General features: G+C 40.3%; 1 protein-coding gene across 1 annotated transcript; it reads right to left on the reverse strand.

Moving 5' to 3' along the window:
• Positions 1-1,576: 1,576 nt before the first annotated feature.
• Positions 1,577-24,962, reverse strand: unc45b (unc-45 myosin chaperone B). Its single transcript, XM_034170124.1, has 20 exons — positions 24,827-24,962; positions 24,178-24,339; positions 24,064-24,100; positions 23,780-23,955; positions 22,824-22,913; positions 22,567-22,734; positions 21,695-21,860; positions 19,565-19,732; positions 19,302-19,473; positions 18,399-18,699; positions 18,124-18,218; positions 17,769-17,910; positions 17,528-17,668; positions 15,261-15,388; positions 14,250-14,316; positions 13,448-13,561; positions 12,915-13,030; positions 9,220-9,337; positions 7,353-7,508; positions 1,577-1,915 (listed from the first exon to the last, which is right to left on the reverse strand). The coding sequence occupies exons 2-20, from the start codon at positions 24,337-24,339 to the stop codon at positions 1,643-1,645; spliced, it is 2,790 nt and encodes a 929-aa protein (XP_034026015.1). The 5' UTR covers positions 24,827-24,962; the 3' UTR covers positions 1,577-1,642.
• Positions 24,963-25,362: the final 400 nt, after the last annotated feature.

Below are 25,362 nucleotides of genomic sequence, written 5' to 3' on the forward strand. Positions count from 1 at the left end.
TATTGTAAAATTGTCAATAATTACTGTAACTTGCAGATTATGGTTTCAAAGTTTTTGTTACCTCCGCCAAGGAGGTTATGTTTTCAGTCGCGTCCGTTTGTTTGTTTGTTGGTTGGTTGGATTTTTGGCAGGATTACTCAAAAAATCCTTAACGGATTTCAGTGAAATTTTTACCAGGGGTGTATCTTGCACTAACTTAGAAGTCATTAAATTTTGGTAATGATCCGGAACATGATCTGGCTCCAGTAATTTTTTTTTTTTTTAAGGATTCGTTATCATTGCAGGATAGGGCCAATTTCAACATTTTTGCATCTAACTTCATGAAGACGGGTCACAAAGGCTGAACAAAAATTAAGTTACGACACAACAATAATTTAGCATTTGTTTCTCCTCAATGAATAAACTTATTAGAAAAAAACGTGCAGTTCATGCAGTTTCTCTTTATAAATACATTTACTGAAGATCTAAGGGTTTAACCACTGAATCTGGAACATGACGGTAGATGCGTGAAACGATGTGGAATAAGTCTCTTTGCCAAAGGGTATTCCATGTGATGTCAGTGACCCTATGGCCTTGGCGGAGGTTTGCGCTCTCCAAGTGCTTCTAGTTGTATGTGAAGTCAGACAATATTATTTTTTTCTCCAAAGAAAAGCAACTACTGTGTGTGTATGCATGTGTGTGTTTGGGTAGGTTTATGATGGGTGGAGGCAGGAGTTTGTTTTTTTATCATGTAAGGCACTTTGTGGTGCACAGTGATGTATGAAGAGTGCTCAATAAATAAAGTTTGATTGATTGATTGCATGAATATCTTTTTTTCACTTTCCACAAATGTGCCTGGCTGGATGGCCTTTGATTAGTTACTACTTCAACTCAAAGCTCTTGTTTTCTCTTTCTGTCTTCTGTATAGGTTCTTTAAACATCTCATTCAGTTGTCTTAAACTACTTTATGTTGTTTTACTTTTCAATGAAAAGTATTAGCCCTATTTAAAAATTCCATTTATTTCCATCTATTTGTAACAATTTTTATAAAGTTAAGTGGATTTCCCTGTGTGTGTTTGCATCACGGTAGGTCTCATTAAAACTTCACTTGTTTTTACCCAAAGCCAAAATATGGTCATCAGGTATTGCGTCCATCCGTCCGTCTGTCTGTGCTCCGCATAACTCCGGTCCTATCACTGCCAGAGTCTTCAAATTCACAGGGAACAGTCTTCAGACACAGACCTTGGACAAGCTCAAAGATGGCTAACTTTAACTTATTTTAAGAGGTCAAAAGGTCACATTCTGTTTCCTATTTTTATACTCATAGGGCTGAGGGTATTTTAGCATTGTGTTATATTTCATATTGCTGTCCAACCCCAAAAATGGGATACCATCGCATATTTATAGTTTGCTAAAACATAAATAACATTATTGTCTTATCAGTGAAAAATTATTTAATTGGGCAAATTTTCTGTCATAATTTCCTATGTAAAATTGTAATAGCCGTAATATCATAATAGCCAATGTAAAAAATAAAAGAGAAACAAAAAACAATTTGTCTTATGATAGACAGGCGCCAAGAGCGATAAAAACAGTCTTTTCAACAAAATTAACCAGTGGGGAAGATAGTCCATTTGGATTTTTTGGGCTTTCTGCTTCTGTTTTAGGCAGGGCTGGTAAAGGGTTTGACGAGACCGAGATCCATGGCCTTGACCAGGCATGTGCGTGCCACATCGATGACCTCCTGTCTCTTAGGATTGTCCTCCACCTTGCCAATCACTGTGAGAATTTCTAGCATCTCGCTCTCAATCAGTTTCTTGGCCAGTTCACTGTCATCCGAGTTTAGCATGTTGTAGACAATCACAAGGCCACGGTGCTGGATCTTGGTGTTGTCATGGAGACACAACCTTTGCAGGATCTCAAGCCACTGGGTTGTCTGTTGAGATAAATCAGCCACTCAGTCAGATTCTGGATTTGAAAATATCATTGTTTTAAGTCCAAGATCCCCTTGGCTGTTTGTGGAAATAACATCTGTTTTCTTACACCAAAGTCAAGAGCTGTGACTTTAAGTTTGGTTCCAAAGTACAACCCCAAACCAGAAAAAGCTGGGACAATATGGAAAATGCAAAACAAACAAAAACTGCAGTGATCCTTTCATTTATTCATTCTAATAATTCTTAATTAATCATTCAAGTCAGGGGATGGATACATTAAACAAGTCACATCCAATACAGGTCGCTCAATTTGTCTAGGATTAATAATCATATGCTTCTGTGGTTAGAGAAACAGTGGATAGTGCAACTTTGTCAGCTGCATTACCTGTCCATGACACCGTCACAAAATTTGTCACATTTTTGTGACACATTCAAGTTTTTTCACTATTTTTGACCCAACGCCTTCCCTTTCCCATAACCCCTGTGACCCCCACCATATCACCCCAAATTTCATGATATTGTCACTAATTTGTGATACCATCACAAAAATGTGGCAAATTTCATGATGGTAACACAAACTAATAGATTAATTCACTTTTCCTGATGCCATTATAGGGTGACCTGATATCAGGTTGTACAGAGGAGGAGTTTCTTCAAATTAACATGTAAAATTTCAGATGCAGTTTGCCAGAAGGCACATGGGAAACCTGAGCCTAGATTTGATCTGTTGTCCTGTTTTATAATGCTTCTCTATGCTGGTCCATCATGAAGCTGTGACAGGGGATGCAACAGGCAAATACTGCATCATTCCCAGTTTCTCCACTCACATGCATAGAAGCTTATAATGCTGTCAGAACTGTAATGGGTGTCTTGGTGGCTTCCCTCATTAGTCTCCTTCCAGCATGGTCATTCAGTTTTTCAGAACTACCTACTTGACACAGATTTACCACATAGTTCCATACCATTTGTTTTTCTTAATGATTTAGTATGTAAGTCAATCAATCAATCATTTTTTTTTTATATAGCGCCAAATCACAACAAACAGTTGCCCCAAGGCGCTTTATATTGCAAGGCAAGGCCATACAATAATTATGTAAAACCCCAACGGTCAAAACGACCCCCTGTGAGCAAGCACTTGGCTACAGTGGGAAGGAAAAACTCCCTTTTAACAGGAAGAAACCTCCAGCAGAACCAGGCTCAGGGAGGGGCAGTCTTCTGCTGGGACTGGTTGGGGCTGAGGGAGAGAACCAGGAAAAAGACATGCTGTGGAGGGGAGTAGAGATTGATCACTAATGATTAAATGCAGAGTGGTGCATACAGAGCAAAAAGAGAAAGAAACAGTGCATCATGGGAACCCCCCAGCAGTCTACGTCTATAGCAGCATAACTAAGGGATGGTTCAGGGTCACCTGATCCAGCCCTAACTATAAGCTTTAGCAAAAAGGAAAGTTTTAAGCCTAATCTTAAAAGTAGAGAGGGTGTCTGTCTCCCTGATCTGAATTGGGAGCTGGTTCCACAGGAGAGAAGCCTGAAAGCTGAAGGCTCTGCCTCCCATTCTACTCTTACAAACCCTAGGAACTACAAGTAAGCCTGCAGTCTGAGAGCGATGTGCTCTATTGGGGTGATATGGTACTACGAGGTCCCTAAGATAAGATGGGACCTGATTATTCAAAACCTTATAAGTAAGAAGAAGAATTTTAAATTCTATTCTAGAATTAACAGGAAGCCAATGAAGAGAGGCCAATATGGGTGAGATATGCTCTCTCCTTCTAGTCCCCGTCAGTACTCTAGCTGCAGCATTTTGAATTAACTGAAGGCTTTTTAGGGAACTTTTAGGACAACCTGATAATAATGAATTACAATAGTCCAGCCTAGAGGAAATAAATGCATGAATTAGTTTTTCAGCATCACTCTGAGACAAGACCTTTCTGATTTTAGAGATATTGCGTAAATGCAAAAAAGCAGTCCTACATATTTGTTTAATATGCGCTTTGAATGACATATCCTGATCAAAATGACTCCAAGATTTCTCACAGTATTACTAGAGGTCAGGGTAATGCCATCCAGAGTAAGGATCTGGTTAGACACCATGTTTCTAAGATTTGTGGGGCCAAGTACAATAACTTCAGTTTTATCTGAGTTTAAAAGCAGGAAATTAGAGGTCATCCATGTCTTTATGTCTGTAAGACAATCCTGCAGTTTAGCTAATTGGTGTGTGTCCTCTGGCTTCATGGATAGATAAAGCTGGGTATCATCTGCGTAACAATGAAAATTTAAGCAATACCGTCTAATAATACTGCCTAAGGGAAGCATGTATAAAGTGAATAAAATTGGTCCTAGCACAGAACCTTGTGGAACTCCATAATTAACTTTAGTCTGTGAAGAAGATTCCCCATTTACATGAACAAATTGTAATCTATTAGACAAATATGATTCAAACCACCGCAGCGCAGTGCCTTTAATACCTATGGCATGCTCTAATCTCTGTAATAAAATTTTATGGTCAACAGTATCAAAAGCAGCACTGAGGTCTAACAGAACAAGCACAGAGATGAGTCCACTGTCCGAGGCCATAAGAAGATCATTTGTAACCTTCACTAATGCTGTTTCTGTACTATGATGAATTCTAAAACCTGACTGAAACTCTTCAAATAGACCATTCCTCTGCAGATGATCAGTTAGCTGTTTTACAACTACCCTTTCAAGAATTTTTGAGAGAAAAGGAAGGTTGGAGATTGGCCTATAATTAGCTAAGATAGCTGGGTCAAGTGATGGCTTTTTAAGTAATGGTTTAATTACTGCCACCTTAAAAGCCTGTGGTACATAGCCAACTAACAAAGATAGATTGATCATATTTAAGATCGAAGCATTAAATAATGGTAGGGCTTCCTTGAGCAGCCTGGTAGGAATGGGGTCTAATAAACATGTTGATGGTTTGGATGAAGTAACTAATGAAAATAACTCAGACAGAACAATCGGAGAGAAAGAGTCTAACCAAATACCGGCATCACTGAAAGCAGCCAAAGATAACGATACGTCTTTGGGATGGTTATGAGTAATTTTTTCTCTAATAGTTAAAATTTTGTTAGCAAAGAAAGTCATGAAGTCATTACTAGTTAAAGTTAATGGAATACTCAGCTCAATAGAGCTCTGACTCTTTGTCAGCCTGGCTACAGTGCTGAAAAGAAACCTGGGGTTGTTCTTATTTTCTTCAATTAGTGATGAGTAGAAAGATGTCCTAGCTTTACGGAGGGCTTTTTTATAGAGCAACAGACTCTTTTTCCAGGCTAAGTGAAGATCTTCTAAATTAGTGAGACGCCATTTCCTCTCCAACGTACGGGTTATCTGCTTTAAGCTACGAGTTTGTGAGTTATACCACGGAGTCAGGCACTTCTGATTTAAAGCTCTCTTTTTTAGAGGAGCTACAGCATCCAAAATTGTCTTCAATGAGGATTTAAAACTATTGACGAGATACTCTATCTCACTTACAGAGTTTAGGTAGCTACTCTGCACTGTGTTGGTATATGGCATTAGAGAACATAAAGAAGGAATCATATCCTTAAACCTAGTTACAGTGCTTTCTGAAAGACTTCTAGTGTAATGAAACTTATTCCCCACTGCTGGGTAGTCCATCAGAGTAAATGTAAATGTTATTAAGAAATGATCAGACAGAAGGGAGTTTTCAGGGAATACTGTTAAGTCTTCTATTTCCATACCATAAGTCAGAACAAGATCTAAGATATGATTAAAGTGGTGGGTGGACTCATTTACTTTTTGAGCAAAGCCAATAGAGTCTAATAATAGATTAAATGCAGTGTTAAGGCTGTCATTCTCAGCATCTGTGTGGATGTTAAAATCGCCCACTATAATTATCTTATCTGAGCTAAGCACTAAGTCAGACAAAAGGTCTGAAAATTCACAGAGAAACTCACAGTAACGACCAGGTGGACGATAGATAATAACAAATAAAACTGGTTTTTGGGACTTCCAATTTGGATGGACAAGACTAAGAGTCAAGCTTTCAAATGAATTAAAGCTCTGTCTGGGTTTTTGATTAATTAATAAGCTGGAATGGAAGATTGCTGCTAATCCTCCGCCCCGGCCCGTGCTACGAGCATTCTGACAGTTAGTGTGACTCAGGGGTGTTGACTCATTTAAACTAACATATTCATCCTGCTGTAACCAGGTTTCTGTAAGGCAGAATAAATCAATATGTTGATCAATTATTATATCATTTACCAACAGGGACTTAGAAGAGAGAGACCTAATGTTTAATAGACCACATTTAACTGTTTTAGTCTGTGGTGCAGTTGAAGGTGCTATATTATTTTTTCTTTTTGAATTTTTATGCTTAAATAGATTTTTGCTGGTTGTTGGTAGTCTGGGAGCAGGCACCGTCTCTACGGGGATGGGGTAATGAGGGGATGGCAGGGGGAGAGAAGCTGCAGAGAGGTGTGTAAGACTACAACTCTGCTTCCTGGTCCCAACCCTGAATAGTCACGGTTTGGAGGATTTAATAAAATTGGCCAGATTTCTAGAAATGAGAGCTGCTCCATCCAAAGTGGGATGGATGCCGTCTCTCCTAACAAGACCAGGTTTTCCCCAGAAGCTTTGCCAATTATCTATGAAGCCCACCTAATTTTTTGGACACCACTCAGACAGCCAGCAATTCAAGGAGAACATGCGGCTAAACATGTCACTCCCGGTCCGATTGGGGAGGGGCCCAGAGAAAACTACAGAGTCCGACATTGTTTTTGCAAAGTTACACACCGATTTAATGTTAATTTTAGTGACCTCCGATTGGCGTAACCGGGTGTCATTACTGCCGACGTGAATTACAATCTTACCAAATTTACGCTTAGCCTTAGCCAGCAGTTTCAAATTTCCTTCAATGTCGCCTGCTCTGGCCCCCGGAAGACAATTGACTATGGTTGCTGGTGTCGCTAACTTCACATTTCGCAAAACAGAGTCACCAATAACCAGAGTTTGATCCTCGGCGGGTGTGTCGTCGAGTGGGGAAAAACGGTTAGAGATGTGAACAGGTTGGCGGTGTACACGGGGCTTCTGTTTAGGGCTACGCTTCCTCCTCACAGTCACCCAGTCAGCCTGCTTTCCCGGCTGCTCGGGATATGCCAGGGGGTAACTAACGACGGCTAAGCTACCTTGGTCCGCACCGACTACAGGGGCCTGGCTAGCTGTAGAATTTTCCACGGTGCGGAGCCGAGTCTCCAATTCGTCCAGCCTGGCCTCCAAAACTACGAATAAGCTAAGTAAGGGTAGAACGGGACTTAGTGGTTAGCATTGTTGCCTCACTCTATCTTTTTTCTGATCTGGGGTTGTATTTTTTTTATTTTTTATTTTTTTTTTGGACATTTGACAGGAATGTAGCATTAAGGTCACATTCGGCATTAAAAATGCTGGCAAACATTATTGTACATACCACTAGGGTCATTTTTCTGCAGAGTTTCTTCTGAGCTGCAGTGAGCATGGCCAGGGCACCAGCTGCAGCTATCTGAAGATCGTCATCATCCTCACCACAGAGCAGCACCAACAGCTTCAGTTTGTCATTGCCGTCCTCCATGTAACGCTCCTGGACCTAGAAGAGAAATTTTTTTTTTGTGAACCCAAGGATATAGAAACCAGTGCCCGTATCTGCGAAGCAACTCAAAGCCCTCTCAAAGACCTCCTAACTTAGCCTAAAATTTCCTGGCAAGAAAACTCTTAGCCTAAGAGTGAGCCAGCAGGTGTCTGAGAGCAAGTCTGAACAAGGAGGGGACAGAAACGTCTATCTTTGTGAGGAGGCGGGGTTGACCCCATTGCTAGGTATGATAAAATCCTCTAAAGGTCCTTTCACACCGGGCCTGCTTCGAGTTGCGTCATGCGGCGTCATGATGACACCACGTTGATGCAACCTAGTGCCAAGTTGATGCAGCTCAAAGCCACAACACCGTGAGGGATGCAAAGGGCGAGGCAAAACAGACGCCAAAAATTAAACATGTTTAAAATTAAAATGAAACGTTTAATTTTTTTCTCGTCGAGCACAGGACGCAGAGAGGAAGTAGTTTTCTTGCAAGTTGAGGCAACTTAATGGTACTTAACGTGACTGGATGCCACACCCACACAATATAACGTTACCCGACACCAATTTATGATTCCTCCTGTGCTCCATTGTTGCAGAGCTATAAATCACACAGGATTGTTGTTGAGCTTTTTATACCATGTACACAATGCAGCAAAAACTACACCGCTCAAAGAGCACATCTGAACAATTAAAAGAAAAAAAAAATGCTCATTGCAGTTTGGCTGCAGCTCATCGCACTCACCTCAAGTTCTCTCACGATTGTGTTAAAGTCCATAAGTCCTGCTCACAGACTGATTACCAGAGACAGGACATGTCCACATCCACTATAACTCTGGACATCTCCACGTCCACACACATCGAGAAAATTAATCTGGCATGCCGGGGGCACACTTGCAAATTAATGACCACATAACACAGAGAGTGACAACGTTGGTCTGTGCGCTGAACGGACGGAGGGGGCGCGTCCACTCACAGCCGCGGCTGTAAAGATCCCTGCTCCTGGATGTCCCAGCTTCAGAACACGCTCCGTGTTTGAAAGGACATGAACTTACAACATTCCTCTGTGAGGCACGTGTCTCTGCTTGCTGTCCTCACGTGGAAATATATAAAACATCTTTCGCCTTTGCGCCGGGTTGCAGTGGCCGGACACAGTGCACCTTGTCCATGTCTTTGTTGATTTCAGGCATTTTTCTGCACTGATTACAGGCCAATGATGGTAGCGCAGTGGTAAAGTTTCTATCTGGTAACCAGAGCTTACAGGTTCGAATCCCATGAGTGACATTTTTTTGTTTTTTAACCAGGGTTATTTAACCGCGGGGTTCTGTATTGCGTCCCCTTTTATGTATTATTTATTATTATTATTTATTTACCCAGTGATATTCACTAATTATACAGCTGGTTTTTATTTTATTTTTCTGCACGTCAGCGGCGTGATGTGGTGCAGCTGCTCACACTGTGTTCTTGCTCGACAGACACCATCACGTGCACAAACCATCGCTCTGGGATTGTACACGCCTGCCCGTCAGCGTGATGTTTTTGTGGTTCGTTCATACGAGCTGTTTCCCCGTGAGTTGCCCTGAGTTGTACTTATTCGTACTATGTGTGAAGGTGCCCTAAGATTTTTCTTTGAATAAAATCACTAGGAGCTATTTTTAGCCTTATGCTGCTTCGTGGATACGGGTCCAGGACCTTTGGAAAGATTTTGCACATTGGCTGTGGTTCTCACCTCTTTACATGTCACGAGGTTGCACATGCATTCGGTGGCAGCCTGTCTGATCTGGTCATGCTCTTCAAACATGTAGTTCTCAATTTCAGGCAGAGCTTTTTCTTTCACAATCTTTACTCTGAAAAGAGAATAAGGAGAAGGTGAACCATGGTGGAAAGCTTTTTGCTGAAACTGAGGCACTTCTGTGAATTCAATTTACATTATTATACAAGGTCTATTAGAAAAGTATCTGACCTTATTTTTTTTTTTTTTTCAAAAAACATATGGATTTGAATCACGTGTGATTGCGTCAGACAAGCTTGAACCCTCGTGCACATGCGTGAGTTTTTCCACGCCTGTCGGTTACGTCATTCGCCTGTGAGCAGGCTTTGAGTGAGGAGTGGTCCACCCCCTCGGCGGGTTTTCATTGTCAGGAAATGGCGGAATGATTTGGGCTTTTTTTCCATCAGAATTTTTTCAGAAACTGTTAGAGACTGGCAGCTGGAAACCATTAGAAAAATTTATCTGGCTTTCGGTGAAAATGTTACGGGCTTGGTAGAGAATAAGGAGTGTTACTGTCGCTTTAAGGACGGCCCCCAGCGGCCGTCTTTTTGAAAAAAATAAGGTCGGATACTTTTCTAATAGACCTCGTAGTGGGTTTTTTTCACTTTTGCATTGCAAGATAGATTTTTGTACAAACATACAGGCATGTTCATAGCAGAATATAGTCTGAGTTTGGTGTTCCAACATCATCACTCCCCACAGATGATTAGGGATGCAAATTTCCCCAGCGGAGTTCAGGCTGAGCAGCAGCATTATGGATACAGCAGTGGGTGAGCTGGAAAATTTGCATCCTAAACAGCCAGCGCAGTTTGGAGGGACTGTTTAGTGGATCATGTAGCGCAAGGGTTCTCAACCTTTTGTGACTTAAGGCCCACTTCTGGTTGATAAAAAAGTTCAGAGGACCAGCTTTTTTAATAAAAGAGGAAAAAACATAACATGACAAAAAAGAAAGAAAGATTAATTTGGGCAGCACTCACAATTAATTTGGGCAGGTCATGGGATTAATTCCCATGTGTGGCCTTTCTGTGTGGAGTTTGCATGTTTGTGTGGGTTTCCTCCGGGTGCTCCAGTTTCCTCCCACATTTAAAGACATGCAGGTTTGATCAATTGGAAACTTAATAATTGTCCAGGTCTCCTTTGCAAAGGAGATCTCGATCTCAATGGGACTAACCCCGTTAAACAAAGGTATGGGCTTGTCTTCTTTCCACAAGACATAAAATGCATCACTCATGTCAATAATTCTTCTGCTCATGGTATCACTTGGAGAGTTCAATGGACTTAATTTTGGTTGCAGCTGCCCCCACCCACTAACTCCCAGTGTCGCATAAAAATTGGTCCACCTGTCTTCACTGCGCATGCATCAGACTCATTTGGAACCACAGCAGCTTGTCTGAGTCTGACTCTCTTCACCCAAAGCAATCAAAGGGAATAATGTGATTACTGACCATCAGAAGACAAGGTAAAACCTCTTAAATCATTCTAAAGTCAGTTTTGAGCAGAAACAAAAGCGTTTTAAGCATAAACAAGACAAAACTTGGTGACGCTTTGAAATGACCGATGCGCAGTGAACGCATCAGCTAGCCAATCATGTAGCCGCAGCATACACATCAACCTATACGGACTGTCCGTAAATTATATGGATTTTTCCGAGTTTCAGTGTCATACGGACATACAAATAAAGTCTTACGGATATTCAGGGTTTGGTCTGCAGCGGTTCTGTAATCAACTGTTTCTGCAGCGCGACTCCACTTTGATGCGTGAATCAAATGAAGCAATGCTTCGATCCACTAGCTCGCTGGTTCTTTGATTCGCTGCTCTTCAGAAACGGCAAGTCCGCTTCTTAACTCATCTCAAAGCCATTAAAATATTGTGAGTCACTTTTGTGTGGATTAAAGTCACTAACTGGGACTCTTGTCTTGTTGCAGTCAAGAAGCGAGAATTGTCCTCCGTTCTGTTGGTACAGCTCCAAACGCTGTGCAGCTCTCTGCTGAGACAGAGTCCGGTCGGAATTAATAACTTCAAAACGAATTGCCACTTTAAATAAAATGACACCTCTTTAAAATGTTGTATTACAGACAAGAAACTACAATCGACTAAAACGTTCTTTCTTCCCAAAATGAGACGTCCTGCATTCTTTATGAATTAAAGTGATGCTGACGTGAAGCACAGTGAGCTGCAAGAGCTCAGCTCAGATGTATGGAAAGACATTCATGCCAATAATGTCTGAAAGGAAGTGCTTTTGACAAAAACTACAGATTTTGTTCATTCCTGTTTATGTCCAGAGATCAAGGATCCACCATGTAGAGTTTATTATGTCCAAAGTTTAAGGATTCAGTGACCAATTTCATATTTATTTACTTTATTCAATTTATTTTTCATGATTTTATTAATGTATTTCCATTAGTGACAGACAGTTCTTGTTTCTGTAAAAAATAACTAAATTTGACACATTCAGTTCTATAAAATTCATCTTGACGCATGAATACTAGTTCTTTATTGTTTGAAATTCAACTGTGGAGGAAATACTAATAATCCTGACTTTAATGTCATTGTGGCAACTCATAATTTGTGGACAAAAACCCAGTTATGTGACACCGCTATGCGGTTGTGTGTACTGTAATAAAACTGATTTTGGTGCGATTTGGAGGTTATAAGGATTTTGTGTTGATTTTATGGATTTTGTGGACCCTCAAAGGGGTTGACATGTATGCCGCAGCATTCTGATTGCTTTATCTGTCTTTTATAATGAAATAGCCTAATGCTGAATTTATGTGGCCTGCCTGTCATAACAAATCCAAATTTAATGCATTCAGAGTCATATTGCCTCACCACAGGATTTGGAGCTTTCAGTGGTGCAGAGTTGTCTCCCACTTCACATTTTGGTTTCAGAAACCTGTCCAAACATTAGCCATCGCTGCTATCCCATCTGTGCTATTAGCTTCTGCTTGTTTTTCAGTGGGAAAACATGGTTGCCTCTTTTTGATGACATGTCTTGTTCTTCTTTGTGTCTTTTGGCAGACTGCAGTTGATGACATGGTGATTGGAGTTTTGATATTCAAACATAATTCATTTTCTATACCCGCTTATGCCAATCAAGGGTCACAGGGGAACTGGAGCCTATCCCAGGAGTCATGGGGTGAGAGGTAGGGTACACCCCGGACAGGACTACATATAGACGGACAAACTCAGTCATCCTCACACCAATGGCCAATTTAAAGTTTCCACTTCACCAAACCTGCATGATTTTGGAAGTGGGAGGAAGACAGAGCACCCAGAGGGAATGATGTTCAATGATGACACAATTCATCATTGAAATTACTCATTTTATATATTTTTTTATTTCTGTGAATTCTAGCAAACATTTAAATATAAAAAAGATCTTAGTGTGAAATTTATAAAATAATAATAATCATAATCATCATCATCATCCAGCTTTTTTTCATGCTGTCTCCATGGCCCACTAGATGGTGCTCTGAGTCCCACCTGTGGCCCACGACCCCACTGGTTGAGAATACCTGAGGTGGAGTGTGTTTTAGTAGGAATTAGATAGTAAGCAGCTTGAATTTTGCAGCTTGCCTCATTTAATAAAGCATTCCATTTCTCTAAGCACACAGAGTGGGTATAATATTATGTGGCGGCTGTAAACATGTCACCTCAGTTTTTCACTGAAGCCAGCCAGGTTGGTGAGGCCTTTCAGAGCTTCAAAGTTCTGTAGTCCGTCTCTATCGGTGTGCAGAAGGTTGACTAAAGGTCTCACCACTTCATAAACCTGCCAAAAAAACAAAACAAAAAAAAACATCAGCAATGTATGGCAAGGTTGTTCACCTTTTCAGCCAAAGACAGTTCACATGTTTTCTGTTACTTGTCATCATAATGTCATAGCGTTACATTCAAGATTGTGCAATGTAAGTTCAAATTAATTTAAAAACAGGTTCTTTTCTCTGTGATTACATTTTGTAGTGAAATATGCACCAAAATGCAGGAAATGGCACCTAAAAATTCTAAATTTTAAAAATTCAGGGAAGTGCGACCAAGAAGCACTCACAAATCCAGCCCCCCACCCTTTTACAAAACCCTGGACCTGCCCCTGCTAACCTTAGCCCTAACCCTGGGCTATCTCCCTAGTAAACCGTTGATTCCTTTAGCTTGGAATGTGACATATACAGTGTTGTGAAATGAGTCTTACCCTCTCACCAGGGAAGGCAATCTCTGGGTTTGAGATTTCTGCAATTTTAGCCAGGGCATGGCCAGCCTTCACCTTCCCGGCTTCTGTTCCTTCCAGAGCCAGCGGTATCAGAGCCTGAGAGCAGAACCAGATATGGGTCGAATAGTCCTGAGTTACTGTGAGTGCAGAAAACACTAATACAACAGTTTATTGTAGAAACCTTTCTGTAATTCTTTCTGATGGTCAGGATTTAACTAACAAAGGCCATCTTCCATTTGATTTTGAATTCAAGAATTAACATATTTTCTGGAGTGTAAGTCGCAGTTTGTTATTTGTTTTGTATTTTTAGTTTGGGAAGTCGTAGAACATATATTCCAAATTGACATGTTAAAAAAAAATAGGGGTGTATTCACTCACAAAAATTATGGTTTGGTGCATTTTCAGCACAGTGAAAACAAGAAACACAACTTTAAAGATATTTACATGTTATTTAAGCTTGTGTTTGACTGCATAGTCTTTCCACACTGTGAATTTTCCTGATTTTTTATAAAATGCATGTTTAACAAAATAAATAAATAAATAAAATAAGTGCGACTTATACTTCAGTTCACCTTGTATATGATTTTTTTTCCTCTTCATGATCCATTTTTTGACAGATGCAACTTATACTACGCCGCAACTTACAGTCCAAAAAAATACAGTAGTTTTCTTTTGTATTAAGGTAGTTGGTGTAGTTGACTTTGGTGACCTTTCCTTCAGACAGCTGATGTATAATCTCATGAAATTCACAGTATATTGATTTCTTATGAATCCCATGACTCACCTTTCCCCCACCTTGGGCGACTATAGTGCCACGATCTTTGGGATCTGCTGACAATGCCAAGAACACCCTGGAGATAAAAACAGAAATCAGGTCAGGTTAGAAATTAGGAGGAGGGAGGAGAGGATGGAGGGAAACCAGTGTTTTGGTATGAGATACTGGTGTAACATGTGATAGTACTACCAGTGTATAAGTCACATCTGTCAAAAAATACCTCTTGAAGAGAAAAAAAAAAAAAACATATATAACTCTCACTGGAGTACAAGTCAGGATCTCCCAAACTAGTAAACACGTATACTCCAGAAAATAAGAGTAAATCACGTATGTAACATATAACATATGTTTTACATTGATGTCACTTTTGATGTGGCTCTGGATTAAAGGGTGGCTCTTGTGTTTGAGCTTTGACTCTAACAAACAAACACACAGCAACAAAACTGTAACCCCGTTGGAGTGGTTCAAAGACCAATGTTCAGCCATCAGAATATAAGACCTGGAACAAAAGTTAGGGCTCAGGATCAAAGAAAGACAAATGTCAACAGAGACCACACAGAGGACTGCTGGACCTCGGCGGAGGTGTGATTGGTTTGAGTGCCCTTCTAGTTTAATTTCTTTATACTTTGAGTAATGAGGCTAACACTATGATATATAATGTATCTTCCTCTGTTGGCTGTTAGCAGACGATAAAAGTCACAGAATAATTAAATGGGCTGGACTGCATTTATAGAGCACTTTTCCATCTATATCAGAAGCTCAAAGCGCTTTACTGCAATGCTTCACAATTTTTGAGTCTTAAAGAATATGGTACATTTTATAAATACAGTCGTGTGAAGAAATTCACTGAATCAATAAAAGTCAGTCGTTCATTTCATTAAACTCAAAATTCAAATTCGTTTCCAGAGCTGTAGGCTCATCTCAGATTTGAACTAATTTTGGCTTGTGATGTAAATATGTTTGCCAAGCTTTCAGAACATCACATGACATTGTTACTCTGTGACATAGCTGCTTCCCAACCTTGCCAACAGCTCCTTGGTCTGGTCGGTCAGGATGGCATTATCAGCTTTGACCATAACAGCCAGAGCTGAAGTGACACCAGCTTTCAGCATCCTTTTCACTCTCTTCTCAATGAAATCCTTCTTGTCCTGAGAGTAGAAAAGAGGCCATAGACAGTATTAGCTACAATATGCAGATAGTGCAATATATGGTAAAACTAAGGAGCAAACTCCTTGTACCAAATACGTGATGACTCTGTGTCAACTGGGGGAGTCATCCACCATTACCACAGATTGCAAGAAGTAACATGAAATACCTGGATTATATATCAGCATAATAGCATAAATGGGCAAATGTTTTACAAGATGTGCAAATCCATTGTATTTCAAAATAAAAGTGAAATGCCTGCATTGTTGTGATTGCAAGTATGTGTTGTTGGTGTTTTTTTTTTTTTTTGGGGGGGGGGGGGGGGGGGGAGTATTGTCTTATATTCAGGTTCCGTCATTTTAAATGATGTCAATACATCTTCATCAGTAGGTGGTACCAATTACCCTTGAAATAAGTGGCTTCACAGGACTGAAGCAAGTCTCTCTAAGTTAATGGAAGCAGTTGGACAGAGTCTATGTTCAGGCTACAGGTCCATTGTAACAGATTGTCCACACTGCTATCTGCAAGTGGATTTGTACAGTGCATCCAGAAAGTATTCACAGCGCTGCAGTTTTTCCACATTTTTTTTTTAATGTTACAACCTTATTCCAAAATGGATGAAATTCATTTTTTCCCTCAAAATTCTACACACAATACTCCATAATGACAATGTGAAAACAATTTTTTTTTAGATTTTTGCAAATTTATTTAAAAAAAATAAAACTAAGAAATCACTTGTACGTAAGTATTCACAGCCTTTGCCACGAAGCTCAAAATTGAGCTCAGGTGCATCCTGTTTCCACTGATTATCCTTGAGATGTTTCTACAGCTTAATTGGAGTCCACCTGGGGTAAATTCAGCTGATTGGACATGATTTGGAAAGACACACACCTGTCTCCATATAAGGTCCTACAGTTGACAGTGCATGTCAGAGCACAAACCAAGCATGAAGTCAAAGGAATTGTCTGTAGACCTCTGAGACAGATTTGTCCCGAGACACAAATCTGGTGAAGGGTGTAGAAACATTTCTGCTGCTTTGAAGGTCCCAATGAGCACAGTGGCCTCCATCATCCATAAATGGAAGAGGTTCAGATCCACCAGGACTCTTCCTAGAGCTGGCCGCCCATTTAAACTGAACAACTGGGGTAGAAGAGCCTTAGTCAGGGAGGTGACCAAAAATCCAATGTTCACTCTGTCAGAGCTCAAGCATTCCTCTGTAGAGACAGGAGAACCTTCCAGAAGGACAACCATCTCTACAGCAATCCACCACTCAGGCCTGTATGGTAGTGTGCCCAGAGGGAAGCCAGTCCTTAGTAAATGGCACATGCACCTGGAGTTTGCCAAAAGGCACCTGAAGGAATCTCAGACCACGAGAAACAAAATTCTCTGGTCTGATGAGACAAAGATCGAACTCTCTGGTGTGAATGCCAGGCGTCATGTTTGGAGGAAACCAGGCACCATCCCTACAGTGAAACATGATGGTGGCAGCATCATGCTGTGGGGATGGTTTTCAGCAGCAGGAACTGGGAGACTAGTCAGGATTGAGGGAAAGATGAATGCAGCAATGTACAGATGTGAGTAGAATTTTGAGTGGAAAAAATGAATCTACTTCATTCTGGAATAAGGCTGTAACAAAATGTGGAAAAAGCGAAGCGCTGTGAATACTTTCTGAATGCACTGTACGTCAATATATCACCCCCATTGTCTGTAAATATTTATCAGGATTGGTGTCAGCAACATCATCAAACAGAAAATAGTTCACCCCAAAGATCGCACACCACATAAGCAATCTGGTGTATGAGGTTCAGTGCAGCGAGGGGTGCAATGACATCATCCTCACCTCTCAAGTGAAACTAAAACCCCCATCACACTCAGCCACGTTTCAACAAGTTTGCCAAAAATCTGGGACGCCTGAGACAGAACCGGCAGAACTTTTTTGGAAACCAGTAGGTAGAGCAAAGGGCTCAGCATGTTCAAACTTTTGACATGTTCAAAATATATGCAGTGTTGGTGTAGGCGAATCAGGACACAGTAAGTACTGCTGTAAATACTGATGTATTAAGGAGTATATTGACTTATTAATGACTTAATTGGCACTTTACTGAAGCAGCACAAACGTGACTTTCTTTCTCTCCTGCTACCTTTGGGTGTTGTTCTGGAACATGTTGCTTGGAAAACTTGGCAAGCTCAACCAGCTCAGGGATGATTTCCTTCTTGTCATAGCAGTTTGTGCAGTTAACCAGGGTGCAAGCCACTGCATACAAGATGGTCTTATCCTTAGACTGTTTGTACAAAGAAAGAATAATCGTTCATTAATAACATGTAAAACCCAACCAGGATAAATCCTGCCTGATTTTTTTTAAATATCTTATAGTTTCACACCTTGGCAAGTTCAAACATGGCTTTCATGGCAAGCTCATCCTCCACAAAGTCATCTTTCACATCGGCATCATTCGTCAGATAAGCAAGGCCCTCGATGGCCCACTTCCTTGTCCTGGTATCAATCTGAGGATTGCAGAGCCATCTCGAAGTGTGTGTGTATGTGTGTGTGTGGCGAGAAGAACATATATTATCACTATAAACGCTGCAGGACTGCAAATTGGCAGAATTATTACATCCCCCCCAAATTGCTTCCTACATATAACAACTTTGACCTTTGCAATTATTTGTGTCACAATTGTATGACAGGAAAAGATAAAAGATAATGCGCCAGAACCTGATGAGTGTGATGACTCACTTCCGGCACTGCTTGGCCAGCTTCTCCGTGGATCCCTCTGCAAACTGCCTCAAACTGTAGTCATCACCTCCGGCTGAACCCAGTTTGCAGAGTCCCTGTCCATGGTAACAAGCATGCAAACACGTTTGACACAAAAATCGAGAAATTGCGCAGCATAACTTTGCTTCTGTATATGTTCTTGAAAGAAGAGCAACTACGCTCATGTGCATTTGAGCTGCTGTGTAAAAACTAATGAAATTCAATCATCACCCATATTCTGTTCTATTCAAACTTACCACCAATGCCCGTATTTTAATCTTCTCATTCTTGGTTTTTTTGTAGATGTCCTTGAGCAGTGAAACACCATTCGTAATGATGAAGGAGGCACGGCTCATTTTTGAAGAGGAATGGATCAGTGCTTCCACAGCAACCATCTGGTCCACCTCGCGCTCAGAGGCACACAGGGCCACCATCATCTCCATGATGCCTTGACGTCCAACGAGGGCGTTACCAACATCAAACGGGCCCTGCAGGAGACCTGACACAGTGTTGACCGCATGAATGGTCTTGTCCATGTTGTTGGGGTCAACCTTGGATCTGTGGATTCAGGAATGAAGGGAATATGAGAACAAGAACACATTCATAGGAATTATTATTAGTAGGAGGAGTAGTAATTGTACTGCTAGTAATAATGTCATTGTTCCTCTTTAGGGTTGTGCTATAGTGATCATTATCTTAAGAGACCATAAAGAGAGCAATTTGTTTCTTCAAAACAACAATTTATGAATGGAATTAGTCTTGATATTTGTTTTGTATCAATGGAATCTGTGTATGACAGAATTTGGATCCACAATGACCAATGAATGCTCACAGATATCCTCATATAATACTAGTAGAGGTTACTGTAGGTCAATATTGTAGGACTATTTTAAGTACATTTTGGGAATACGAAACATGTCACCATAGCTGTGCCTGTGTATAGTACCTCAAGATGAATACAAATTAGACACTTTGTATTAACTGCATATGTTCCTCTTAGCAAGTAAGATTGTCCAGTTTTGGGGTGTCTGTAATATTACAAAAGTTAAGTAACATATTTGAGATTTCATCTTATCTCACCAACTTTCTCTTAACTGAGTCTCTCCATGTCTTTGTTCTCTTTCGAAAATTAGTTGAATATCTGTATTTAATAAACGTACGTGATGTAGTCACCACAAACGTCCCTGAAGTTGTTTCTCTCTGGGTCACATGTAAGGTCTTCATAAAGCTTGTTAAGGAGCACGCTGGCAATCAGCTGTGTGTTTTCGGTCATGGGAAGCTGATCTGGCAATTCGGGAACTTGACCACACACCTTGAGGATCTTCTTCAGGCCTGGAAAACAAACATATACCAGTGTATGGGTTGTCAGGGATGGACTGTAGCTATAACCAGATTGATGGACTGTTGCAGCTCTCCCACTTACCGTGGTCAATCGTAAAAAGGGTCCTGCTGTTATGTTCTTTCTTGTCTTTGCGAGGTACATTCTTGCACAGAAGGTTCAGGGCTTGGTCTCTGCCATGGCCAGACACCTTTTTACTCCCAACCATCTCCAACAGAGACAGCAGAATTGTCTTCAGGTCTTTGGCTGCATCTTTAGTAAAATGACAATGTATTCAGAAAATGATGTATGGGCCATCCAAAAAGCTAGAGTTTCACCATATACAACAGTCCAGGTTTGATCCTTTAGAAGGCTTGTCGCAGCTGGTAAAAACCCAGGCAGAAAACTTCTCACCACCTCTCGAAAGTAGCCTTCTACAGACACGATGGTACTCAATCCTGAGGCTCTTGCTGGATCATATCCAGAGATAGGTGACACATGGCCAAAATGCTGTAACTCCCTCACAATGCTAGTGATACTCTTTATCTGTGTCACTCTAAGTAGTCTTTCCTTTTAAACAAATTTATTCCAAGAGTATCCAAGGACCCTCTGAAGAGGTAGACTGTCAAAGACATCAAGCCACTGCCTTAGGTGACTGGTTAATACAGTTGTATGCAAAGGTTTGGGCACCCCTGATAATTTTCATGATTTTCCTTTATAAATCATTGGTTGTCTGGATCAGAAATTTCAGTTAAATATATCGAACGAACACACTGATATTTGAGAAGTGAAATGAAGTTTCTAGTATTTACAGGAAGTGTGCAATAATTATTTAAACAAAATTAGGCAGGTGCATAAATTTGGGCACACTTGTCATTTTATTGATTTGAATACATTTAGCACTAATTACTGGAACACAAAATTGGTTTGGTAAGCTCATTTAAGGTGGGCATTTACAAATGTTTGTCCTCTTTGCATCTCTTCTAATGAGTGGCAACATGGGAACCTCTAAACAGCTCTCAAATGACCTGAAAGCAAAGATTGTTCAAGGGGAAGGATACAAAAAGCTAGCTCAGAGATTTCAGCTGTCAGTTTCCACAGTGAGGAACATAGTGAGGAAATGGAAGACCACAGGCACAGTACTAGTTAAGGCCTGAAGTGGCAGGCCAAGAAAAATCTGAGATACGCTGAAGTCACAGTCAACCCACGACCTGCTCCAAAGACCTACAACATGATCTTGCTGCAGATAGTGTCTCTGTGCATCGTTCAACTATACAGCACACTTTGCACAAGAAGATGCTGTATGATGCTGTAATGCAGACGAAGCCTTTTCTGTGTATATGCCACAAACAGAGTCGCTTGAGGTATGCCACAGCACATCTAGACAAGTCAGCTTCATTTTGGAATAAGGTGCTGTGGACTGATGAAACTAAAATTGAGTTATTTGGACATAACAAGGGGCAGTATGCATGGCTGAAAAAGAACACAGCATTCCAAGATAAAACGCTTGCTACCTACAGTAAAATTTGGAGGTGGTTCCATCATGCTGTGTGGCCAGTGCAGGTACTGGGAATCTTGTTAAAGTTGAGGGTCACATGGATTCCAGTCAATATCAGCAGATTCTTGAGAACAATGTTCATGAATCAGTGACAAAGTTGAAGTTGCGCCAGGGCTGGATCTTTGAACAAGACAAAAACCCTAAACACTGCTCAAAATCTACTAAGACATTCATGTAGAGAAACAAGTACAATGTTCTGGAATGACCATCTCAGTCCCCAGTCCTGACTATTATTGAAAATCTGTAGTGTGATTTTAAGCGGGCTGTCGATGCTCGGAAACCAACGAACCTGAGATGTTTTGTAAAGAAGAATGGTCCAAAACACCTTCAACCAGAATCCAGATATTCATTAGAAGCTATAGGAAGCGTTTAGAGGCTGTTCTGCAAAAGGAGGATCTACTAAATATTGATGTATTTTTTTCTTTTGGGGTGCCAGCATGTTGATTTGGCACAGGTTTTATGCCTGATGCCAAATGGAGAAATGTGGTAGGGGTGGGGTTTTGAACTGGGAGCTTTCCACACTTGGCCACCACACCTATTCTAAATCAAAACTGCACCAATTGAATTCATTTTTGTCTTGAGTGAGAAGCCAAACCTCACAACTTCTGAAAATAGAGCCCAGGTTGGAAAATGTCCCACTTCCCCTTTAAAAGAAAATGTATGTAATTGTGTCTCACCCATAACCAAGGCCTCTTCTTTCCCATATTCTCTTTTATCTCCACCAGTGAGAGAGTCATTGATGCACTGGAAAAGGTTGCATACTGCCAGTGCAATCTCCTCATTGTCAACAGCCATGATGCTACACATCTTGTCGATGCCCACCAGGTGAATGATTGCCATTGCCTACACAGGAAATTATACAATGAGAAAGTTGTGCATATAAATACATACTAGTGTGTTGCCTGTGCAGATCCACGGACTCTAGATTGGGTCGTGATTATAAAATAGATAGCTGACATTTTTCAGGGGTGGTAATAAATTGTGCAAAGTTTCTATAATGAGCTGGAATGGCATGTGAGTCCAGATTGTTTTTATAACCTTAGACCTCAACAGTTTTTAGAAGAAGATCTCAACCCTTTCATTTCCTGTTAATTATGTATTTTTTATGTTAATTTACTGTCTTAATGTATTTTTATATAAATATATAAATTGTTTAAGCTCTTGTTATTATATATGCACTATTATTATTATTATTATTATTATTACAATTGTTATCAGAATTATTATTAGTTTATTATTATGTCTATTTTGCCATTTGATTTCACTTTCTTGTGTCATCCATGTCTTTTTCATGTTTTTCCAATTATATTATGCACTTACATTGAATTACACAAATGTACTTACAATAAAATCACACACACATGCACGCACACACGTACACAGACATCACTTCACTTTTAACATATACATATAGATGATTTACAGCCCTCTGCTGGAATGATGTGTGAGTCCAGAATGTAATTATCAATGTCCATTGTTCAGTGTTGTTAGCTAATGTCCATAGTTTCTCAAAAAAATATTAATCCTATCAACATTCTGTTATGCTCACCCGAGCTTTGTGACCTGTGCACATCCCCGACAGGGTACGGATTGCAGCAAGGATCATTTCTGACTTTCCTGTTTCTATCATGTTAAGCAGCAGTGGCACTCCATTATTTTGAAAGATTCTCTCTGCTCCAGCATCCTCTCTGGACAAGACAATCAGGTTGTTGGCAGCCTGAACATTTAAAAAAAAGTGTCAACCACAACTTGGTATTCATTTGATAAGAAAGTAAAATCGGTGGTTTTGCTTAATAATAAACCAACTTTTTCCTTCTTGTCCTTATCCATTTCTTCATCCAGCAGAATATCAAACATGTTCTGCACCCTGGAATCTGTGGAGAATGTTGTTTTGAGCTGGAAAGCACAAGAAAAGAGAGAAAACTTTAAATGTCTGTCGTAGTAACGCAAGACAAAGCTCATGTACTGACCTCTATAAGTACACTGTTTCCCCTCAGATTGTAAACTATGGGCAGCAAAGCCTATGCAGGGAGGTCACGGACAATGGTTTTAAAGGGTTACAAAACTTAATCACATTTATGTTGGAACATTAAAAAACAAGACTGTTCTGTAGAATGGACATACAAGCTCAGGATAGCAAGGTCTATTCAGACAAAAAAAAAAAAGCCAATTATCAAAGGTTTTCTGCGACAGGTGCATCTTCAGGTGCATTGCCTGTGGGGATACACAGGCTCTAGATTGGGTAGTGCTTAGAATAGAATGAATGATCAAAGTTATATGCATGCACATGCAGAACTTTTTGTCTTTTTTGCATTCTACCGCAAACAGATGCTTTTATATTACACACTCACCAACAGAGATGGTAGAGGAAGACATCAAAAGCAGTACACTTCTCATTAATACTAACAGCAACATGACACTTAAATCACTCATGGTAATAGAAACATGATACTTAACTAAACCGACTAAACCAATTGAACTACAAAACCACAACAAATCAATGACACTAACAACACTGTTAAAGTAACACGAACCACAATAACATTTAATCCCAAAAATTCTGAACTCCCATGGTGCATTGCAGCACAACGGCCATTGTTCACAGTTGTTAGCTAATATTGCTAATTTCTCCAAAAACATTAGTCCTATCAACTTTCTGTTTTGTAACATTCATTCTTCCCCCAAAAAACATAAGTATATGTGTGTGTGTTAATTTAATACCCTAGCACAGTCTTCTGTGGTTGGACACTAAATGTACTGACCTTGGCCTGGATTTCTGCTCCCAGTCTGCGCAGAGTCTCCAGAAACATCCTGTTCTTTGGTTCAATGGTGGCACATCTCTGCACATCTTTAAAAGCCATGTCCAGTTTTCCTAACTTCTCCAGAGCTTGGCAACGCCTGTATAAAGCTTTAATATCTGCTGCATCAACATCAATTGCTAAAATAGAGACAACAACAACATCAGTAATAATAATGGTCTAATTCTGTCTGAGCTCTTTGGTTAAAATTATTTTTGCTTTTCATTTTTAGTCACTTTTTACTCTACCTTTAGTTGCATCTGAAGCTGCACTGGCATAATTTTCCTGTCCAAAGAAAGACAAATCTAAATTAAAGGCTCAAAAATGTTTGCTTTGATGTTTTTTTTAATGCACCACTTTACCTTCTTCAGGTAGCATGCAGCTCTGTTCCTGTGAATGACAGCCAGCACCTTTGTGTCCTTCGACACCTTGATTGCTCTCGTGTAGCAGTCGATGGCTTTATCAATATCTCCTGCCTGGAAGTATTTGTTACCTTCATCTTTTAACTGCACTGCGTCTCCCATCTGGGCAGAAGAGAGAGAAAGATTATGATTTATAACACCTAAAAAGTACAGATTATGAGCTCACGGAACACTGAGGATTTGGTGGAGTCGACATCAAGTCACTGGCTGAAAATGAGTTCAACCATCTGATCGACACTCCAAATGAACAAAATTCACACATACAGAACTAAATTTAACATTTGTTTTGAAGAATAGCAGTTAGCTGTTGGTGTTATATGTTTTGCTTTTCTATTTTTAAAATCTCACCACTCCGGATTATCAATGTCCTCCAGTTGTAGGTCGCCTGTAGCAATGGTAATGCACATGCTTATGTTAAATGGCCTCCTAGTCAGGCCTTATTTGGGCATAGTGTCTATCCTAAGACAAACCTTCTCCTCCTACAGCCCTGATAGTAATCCCAGCAGTCTATCTGACCTTATCAATCCTACGTATCATCAACACTGAATGCTAGAAACCCTGGATTTAAAAATTCGGTGTGTTGTCATACCTTGAGGGTTGTGTGTGCCCTGCTTGATCCTCTCGTAATTTTTTGTCTTCTTTGTGTTGCTGCTTTTCGTTTTCTGCTTAGATAATCTGGTGTTTCAGCCCCTATCTGATTTTTCAAACGTTTTGGGTCTTACGTTCCCTTCCCCTACCAACAACTCAATTTATATTTATCATGGTTGTCAGTAAGGTGGGACAAAACCAAAGCACAATGTCCATGCAGGATAGTTGTTCACTCAATGCACATGAGAATACCTCAGAAGACCTTTTTTTTAGCTGAAAGCCACGATAGCCCGTGTATAGCTTTGTCACAACTAATATTCCTACACCCGTAGAAGAATATCAACTGTCATCTTCATCAATTATTTATGGTGCAGACAGTGAATCCTGTCAGAATCACCCCTCAAAAGATGGTTTGCTCCTGATAAGGTCTATTTAAGGCAGAGGTTTGGTGACAGCTGAGAACTTACCAGCAAATGCCTGATGCCAAAGTGATGGGAGGGGTGGGTGACGGTGGTGGGGAGGACTGACAGCTGAAGA

This window comes from Thalassophryne amazonica, chromosome 5 (genome assembly GCF_902500255.1).
Source record: "Thalassophryne amazonica chromosome 5, fThaAma1.1, whole genome shotgun sequence".
In the NCBI taxonomy this organism is placed as follows: Eukaryota; Metazoa; Chordata; class Actinopteri; order Batrachoidiformes; family Batrachoididae; genus Thalassophryne; species Thalassophryne amazonica.

Coding starts and splice junctions, on each gene's coding strand:
- unc45b (XM_034170124.1), bottom strand. CDS start 24,339: ATGGGAGACGCAGTGCAGTTAAAAGATGAAGGTAACAAATACTTCCAG. Junction 21,861..22,566: donor GCACAGGTCACAAAGCTCGG/GTGAGCATAACA, acceptor TTTCCTGTGTAG/GCAATGGCAATCATTCACCT. Junction 17,911..18,123: donor CTGGCCAAGCAGTGCCGGAA/GTGAGTCATCAC, acceptor ACACACTTCGAG/ATGGCTCTGCAATCCTCAGA.